The 7,621-nt window shown below is 47.6% G+C and overlaps 1 protein-coding gene across 1 annotated transcript in view; it reads right to left on the bottom strand.

The window, feature by feature from the left end:
* LOC104385248 (cytochrome P450 3A12-like) overlaps positions 1-7,322 on the bottom strand; it is a 12,711-nt gene extending 5,389 nt beyond the window's left edge. The window contains exons 1-9 of the mRNA XM_009993681.1: positions 7,252-7,322; positions 6,296-6,389; positions 4,324-4,376; positions 2,911-3,010; positions 2,358-2,471; positions 1,675-1,763; positions 942-1,090; positions 333-460; positions 30-114 (exon numbers count right to left, since the gene is read on the bottom strand). Coding sequence (XP_009991983.1) covers positions 30-114; positions 333-460; positions 942-1,090; positions 1,675-1,763; positions 2,358-2,471; positions 2,911-3,010; positions 4,324-4,376; positions 6,296-6,389; positions 7,252-7,322 — 883 coding nt within the window. The remainder of the gene's footprint in view (positions 1-29; positions 115-332; positions 461-941; positions 1,091-1,674; positions 1,764-2,357; positions 2,472-2,910; positions 3,011-4,323; positions 4,377-6,295; positions 6,390-7,251) is intronic.
* Between the last annotated feature and the right edge of the window lie 299 nt (positions 7,323-7,621).

Here is a 7,621-nt window from a genome sequence, read left to right as displayed (position 1 = left end):
CTGAGAGTAGGACAGAATTCAAGACCTACATTTGTCCAAGTTGGTCTCCGCAGACTTGGAGCTGTCATGTGAGTTCTGAGACTCAATCATGAGTTGAAGAAAATCAACCCGATCCTGGGGAGAAACAGAAGCAGTCAGAGAAGATGTGGGTAGAGGAAGGAGGCAAACTTTGTCCTTGCTCAGGCACTTGCTCCATTTACATCCCTAGTGGTAGGCCTCAGTGCATTTTGCAGTTCAGCCTGGAGACCTTCTATGATCTCCACCAGGTCCCTCCTCTGCACTCAGAAGGCCAGCACAGTGAAGACACAAAAGGCCACCTGGGCTGGACTCACCATGCTGCTGCCCTTGTCTCGTTCCTCCCTCATTTTTTGGAAGACATTCTTGAAGAACACCATGACCTCTGAGGGTAAAAAAGTGACATTCATCTTCTCCAGCACTGGGGTAATGAAGGGGAACAAAACTAAAACAAGAGAAAAAGAACAACATATTATATCTCAAAGGGGCCCAAGGACCAAGAAAGCGGCACAAAGAATAGGAAGAAGAGGGGTAAATTGCTTTTTGTTGCCTTCAGCTCTATTTTGACCTAAGCATGGCTGGCATGCCACAGCAACTGAGTTTCCCCTCCGTCTATCACTATATGGCCATAAGGCCATATCAAGTGTAGCTCTCTGTCACAGAGAAGTTCTCCATCACATCTCTGCAAACAGGGTCTCTGTTTCTAGGAGGGTGCTGCAAAGACCCACATGTGCTAAAAAAACCTTGACTGGTTTCCCTGAGGAACTATTCCCACGGGTCTGCCAGGGTGAATCTAATCCTGCAAAGTGCAGAGCATCTCCCATATGGCAAAGAGGACTCAAAGCTACTAAGGGAGCTACCAGGAAAGGCAGGTGGTCACCCCCTTTGATGTAAATTTAGGGTTGCATGAGATGTGTGTGTCATACCTAAGAACATGAAAATGGGGCTCAGGAAACTGAATTTGAGAAATTTCTTAATGTTGGTGACAAAGGGGTCAGTGGGGTTGTTCAGGGAGTCAATATTCACACTGAAAGAAGTGCTGGTCACCACATCCATGCTGTAGGCTCCAAAAATGCTAGGTGGAGAAGAAGAGAGAGTGAATGGGATGAACACAACCAGAGTAGTAAGTAACAGCCCAACTAGGAACAATGCTGGGGACAGGGAATTCCTTTTAACCAAGAACTCTGTGCAGTCTCCTAACACAGTAGGTCCTGATCTGATTTGGCAGGAGCCATCATTGGTTTCCCCAGCTACATTCACCCCCTATTTATTCTCAGCATCAAAAACCTAGGCTGTAGTTGGAAAGCAGTGAACTGCAGTCTGGGGTAAGAAAGACTGTATTCTGATTTCCATCTGTAAAAAAGATTGTAAATATGACATCTAAATTTACCACATCTTGCAGGGCTTCTGGAATGGGCCCTACAGCTTCCTTGAAATCCATCCTCAGTGAAATGGAACAGGGAAGAGAACACTGATACTCCATTAGAGCAGAACACAGCAAGCCCATCACTGAGGAACACACCATGTCCGAAACCACTGTGAAGTTTGTATCCATAGTTGATAAGGGATCTATGCTGCAGCATGGAAAAGGCTCTCCAAAACTGCCTCTTCCCCACACTGAACACAAATTTTCTCTGTCAGCTCCACACAGTTACTCACTCCTTCATGTTCAGGGACTCATCGTTAGCCACTTTCTTCTCAATGTTCTTCACTAATTTTTCACCATAAAGATTAATGATATGGAACATCTGAAATGCAAACCAAAAAGCAAAAAGCATTGTTGACTCTTTCACCTCCACCAAGGCTGGACAGTCCCACAATGCCATCTGCAACTTCCCAAAGCTTTGGCTCATGGAGGAAGGGCAGGCAAGGAAGGGTACTATTTCCAAGCCTCAGACATTGCATTCTCTCATCTTTAATAAATAACCAGTCCACAGAGTTCATATGACTATGATGGAGTAAGGTTCTTCTCCCAGAATTCACATCTAGCTCACACTCCAGCTAAACATCCACTCCAACATGGCTCCTGAGCACATGGAAAATGGGTACCCATGGTTTGGCTGATGCACTTAGCAAGAAGAAACTAGAGGTCACAGGGCCAACAGCCTCCTCAGCTTGCAACACCCTGTGTGCCATTTCTCCCCCCAAACCCTTCCCCTGACTGTCTCCCCATGACGGCAGGCAGCCACCACGTTGCTGAACTGCACCCAACAATGCAGGTGCTACTGGATGTGGTCTTGACAAAGGGGGTGACTTCCCCATTTGAAGGGAAGGTCTGTTCTCAGAAATAGCCCAGTACTGCTCCAGCCATTGATGCAAAGAACCAGTGGTCTCTGCTTTACCTCCTTCAGCCTCCCACTGGTGAAGGTTGGAGACAGCACAGTACGGATCCTTTTCCACTGATCATCTTCAGCCACGTTGAGGGCTGACTCCAGGATCCCATTCAGACCAAAGTTCTGCACAGGGAGAACATTGCAGCAAAAACGGACAGGGTTATACAAGGAGATGGGGGAAGGTTTCCACTCTCTTCCATGTGACAGAAATGCAATAAGAAAAAACCAACCCCACCACAGAATGCTGACTTGGCCCCTCAAGTCATATTGGCTCTACCTCAACCAGCCAACAACAGAAATGGAAACAAAAGTGTTAGGAGTCATAAATGGTACCAGCCACAGGGCACATCCGGGCTGATGTCCCAGTGTCTCAGCCACAGTGGCCTCCATGCTTCCAGCAGAGTTGTTGTTAGTACTATTGGCATCATCAATAAACTGGGGCACAACAGAGAGCAACTACTTCCTGAAGGGCTCAGAGAAGAACAGAACCCAGGAAGAAGCTATTTCTTTCTTGCTGCACGTGCTTTGTGCTGGAGAGCAAAGCAGGGGATTAGACACCTACCCGGCGGTTGGTAAAAATGCCATAGCACTCTTTCACCAGGATGGTTTTGATGAGGGTGGGGTCCAAAACAGCCATCACAGGCTGCCTGCCATCATAAATCCTAAGCCAAGAGAAACTCACAATCAGTCCATAGCTCCTGGTCAGCTGGAGAAAAGCAGCCTCCTTTGTCTGTGGCCAGAGCCATGCACTCTGCTGAAGCCCAAAGGGGTTGGACCAGCTGAGTCCCCTTTGACAAAACAGCCAAAGGGATGAGGCTGAAACTGGTTTATTATGTAGTAAAGTGGGACAAAGGAAAATAAAATGCCAAGCACGGACAGCATGAGCATTTCTAGTCATCATCTGTGGTATGAAAGAGTTGCCAAGGCAGTGTGGGTTTAGATAAAAGGCAGCTTTTTGCCACAACACTGATCCCCTGCACTTGGGCTGCCTGAGCTCTGTTTCCACAGCTGGAAGCTAGAGTCAATAAATCCACACCAAATAGCCTACCTATGGGGTAAAGAGATTTTCCTGTTTGGCCTACAAGGCAATGAGAGGGGAAAACTCATCTGTCTCCTCCATTTTCCAATAAACAGAGACAGAAAAACTTAAAAGCCATGGCGTGGGCTAAAGGGCAGGGAGCCTTGAGCCACAGCTGAGGGAAGCTGCTGTCTTCCAAGAGGTTTCAGAACATTTTATCTTTCAAAAAAACGTGCTAGGTTTCATGAGGCCTCCTGGGATTTTTCTGAGCAACGTTTTTTGCCTCAGTTTGAGAGGTTCTCAATAGAAGTATGATAAGAGGCCCCTGCACAAAACCAGCAGTGTGCAGGGAGCAGAGAGGCAGGTTGAAAGGTAACTTGTGCCCCAGCCCTGGGAGAAGCAGGGAGCAAGATGAAAAACACAGTGGCAGCCTGCAGCTTGCTTTCTGCTCAAGACAGACAGAAGAGCAGCTTCAAAAGCATGAGGCTCAGTTTAACACCAAGCAGTGGAGTTTTCTGGGCAGGCAGCATGGCTGGGAAGTGGTTGGTGCCTTCCCTCCCTAATGGATCTGGAGCTAAGAGATAAAGGTATTGCTGTGCTGATTTGGCGGGTGTTGGAGGACGAGGGGAGCTCCCTGGGCTCTCTGTGGTGCAAACTCTCCCGGCCCCAGGTCACTAACACTGCTCTTTAGGTTTTAATGCTCCCAAAAGGGAAAAGAAAAAAGGTTCTTTTCAAAGCTTATTAAAAAAAAATTATCCCCCAGCCTGGCTGCCACCATCCCAGCCCTGCACTGTACTGAAATCTCAGCGGGAGAGAAGTAGTGAACCTGGATTTTCCCAAGCTATCACCGGTGGAATTACAGTGCTGATACATGGGTGCAATGTACCCTTTACCACTCTTTTCTGGGGCTGCAAAGCACCCCAAACAGGCTGTTTTGTTCTGCGGAAAGAAACTCACCCCCAGATTCTCCCATATTTTTCAAAGCACATCTGATCAAAATCCCGGAGTCCCTGCAAAAGAAGAAAGGAGAAATGAACAGTTTGCCGGCTAAGAGTGATCAAAGCAAGTCACAGCTGACAGCACAGTGCATCCCACAGACCCATTGTAAGTGGCAGAGGTTGGGGGATGCATGGTAGCTCGTAAAAGTCATGTAGACACTTAGGTGACATTTGTACTGGAGGGAAAAAAGAGAGCAGAGAGGAAAAAAAAAAGAAGCACTTTCAACTTCTGCTAGCCCACCTGAGCTAAAAATATAATGAAAACAAGGTAGGAGAGGGTACACACTTTTACCATGAGCAGAGTTAGCAGGCAGAACTAGATCCCAGGGTGTCCTTTCATCTTCAGCTCAACAAGTCAGAGCTGCTACTGCTTTGCTCTCATGAGATCTTGTGCTGCAGTTACTGAACCAGAGTGCTGATGGCTTTTTTGTTTTGCTTTGTTTCCATTACGGTTTTAACTGATGTTACGTGTAAGGATGAAACTTATGGGACACAGAACACTCACCATGCAACAACTAAACCATTAGAGACCACATGCATGTTGTAAGCCCTGCAAACATCAGCCAAACCATCTCTGCTGTGGTCTGACCCAGCAAGCAGCTCAATACCACACAGCCACTGTCCCCTGTCCCCCCTGGGGAGTAGGGGCAAGAATAAGAAGGGCAGAGACACTTGTGGGTTGAGATAAAAACAATTTAATAATTGAAATATAAGACAATAAAAATAATAGAATATACAAAGAAGTGATGCACAGTGCAACTGCTCACCTCAGGCTGAGCAATGCTCAGTCCATCCCTGGCTAGCAATCCTGGAGGATAGAATTCCCAAAACCCCAACCCCAGAAGAGACAGACTTCCCAGCCAGCCCTTGTCTTGTTGCATGATCTGGAATATCCCAACGCTGCCAATTTGGATCCATTGTTCTCCCAGCTTCTTGTGCACCCACACAGGAGCAAAGCACGGGAAGTTGAAAAGCCCTTGATTTCTCAGCAACAACTAAGAGTATAAGTGTATTATCAACATGCTTCTCATGCTAAATCCCACACTTAACCAAAGCACAATGCTTTTCTAACTACTAAGAAGGAAATTTTCTTTATCCCAGCCCAAATCAGAACAACTTCTTTAATTAAAACTAATACATTTTGTTCTGCATTTGCAGTCAGTTACCAGGGACCAGCTGCCACCTAGTTAGCTGGTAAGGTTTGGTAACTTCATCATAGAAAGGTTTCCCCCTGCATGGGCGGGGACACCTCTCACCAGACCAGGTTGCTCCAAGCCCCATCCAATCTGGCCTTGAACACTTCCAAGGATGGGGTCTCCACAGCTTTCCTGGGCAACCTGTTCCAGTGCCTCAACAACCTCACACTAAAGAATTTCTTCCTAATGTCTAACCTAAATCTACCTTCTTCCAGTTAAAAACCATTACCCCTTGTCCTGTCACTCCATGTCCTTATAAAAAGTCTCTCCCCAGCTTTCTTGTAGGCCCCCTTCAGGTAATTTAATTTTATTTAGAGACCTCTTTGGCTTAGTTTCAGGATAGCCTAACAGCAAGTGGCTTGATGGGCCACTGCTGGGGCTAATTCAGCCTCTTCATAGGGATGACCAAAGCACAAAGAAACATACAGTTCTCAGAAATCAGCAGTCTTAGACATCTCTCTGGTATTTTTTTTTCTTTGTAATTTAAATTATTACTCTCTCCCTGGATTTCTACCTGCTTCCCAGGAGCTAAAGTTCTGTTGGAAACAAAGGGGCTGAAACACACAGCATACCTCATTCGGGTCAAGCAGACTCTAAAAGTAATTTCTGTGTTCTCTGTCCTATCTGAAAGCATAATTTCCATCCAACTGAATCAAGGGCAGGGGAAAGATACACAAAAGATGGGGAAAAATAAGAACCTAAGACAACTATAGAGTAGCAGCTGCCAGTACTCACACGCCGGTATTCCAGGAAAGTTCCGAAAAATGGCACAGGTTGTGGCCCAGCAATGCCCAGCTTCTTGAAGGTCCTGAAGGGCCATATCCCATACCTGCCAAGCAAAGACCACGTGAGATACATTTATCTAATGAAAAGAGAAGGTTCTTCAACCCGAGCACAGCGAACACCTTAAACAGTTGGTTCCTGCCATCCAAAGAAAGCCAAAATTCTGGACCAGAGCAGCAGACATGCTGAGGATACTCTCTTCCTGCAATAAATGCAGGATCACTTGGGGTACAGGATAATTCAGGACACATTTTGGCACAGGACAAGGGTTGAAAGGAGCTGCAGCCCAGCCTAGGCAAACACAGGACACCTGGGCACCTCAGGTTTTTATTTGGGACCCTCAGTTAGTCTCCCAGATGAGAGATCAGTGACTCAGGTGACTGGTGGAAGGTCTCACAGGGATTAAGTTCTCCAACTGAGAGCTGCCCTTGTGCATCTACCAAGACCTACTGTGATGCTCAGGTGGTCGAGCCACAGCAGCTGAGCAGAGACATAACTTATAACTGCAACACTAAGTTCTGGGTGGTATAGCTCACTGCAGCTTCCGAGTGACACAAGAAAAAAAGGCCAATTTTGTCAACATAACTATTTAAACGAGGGCTTCTGGTGGCATGGGCACGGACACCCCCCCTGCCCTGCTCCCAGGGGCACACCCTTCCCCCTGAAGGGCAGTTGCTTCGCTTTTGCACCTGCTGAGAGAAGCAACAAAAACTAAACCAAAACAAACAAGCTTCTTAGCAAGTCCCTCTTGCTCAGCTTCCCCATTCCCCTCAGCAGGCCCGGGGGGAGGCTTGCAGCCCCTTCCTCACCAGCCCTCGCCTTGACAGGGAGACCGAGGATGGCTTATTTAACAGGAATTAAGGCCCTTGGGGACTCCCCCCTCCCCAGCTGCCCAGGCCACTACTCACAGCAGCAGGAGGCAGAGAAACACGGCGAGGAGCAGCCAAGTGACAGCAGAAAAGTGGGGCAGGAGATCCATGGTGGGCTCAGCCTGCCCTCACAGGATCCGTTGTCTAAGAAGCTGCGGCCTTGTATTAAGAATTTATGATTTTCCTTCCTGGCCTTTGGCCGCAGCCCTGGGTACAGGGCCCTGCCTCGTTTGGAGGAAGGAGGAGCCACCTTGTTTGCTCAGTTGCTCAGACTTTAACCCTTGGGCCGGTTGCTGCTGGCTGGGGCCAGCAATGGGCCGCCCGGCTCCGCAAGTGGTGATGTTTGAAGCTGCTGAAAGCACAGTTTTTACCAGAACGCAAAGACCATCGGCTCCCTTAGCTTCCCCCC

The sequence above is a fragment of the Chaetura pelagica genome, unplaced genomic scaffold (genome assembly GCF_000747805.2).
Source record: "Chaetura pelagica isolate M959 unplaced genomic scaffold, ChaPel_1.0 scaffold213, whole genome shotgun sequence".
NCBI lineage: Eukaryota > Metazoa > Chordata > Aves > Apodiformes > Apodidae > Chaetura > Chaetura pelagica.
This window is presented reverse-complemented; position numbering and strand designations above follow the sequence as displayed.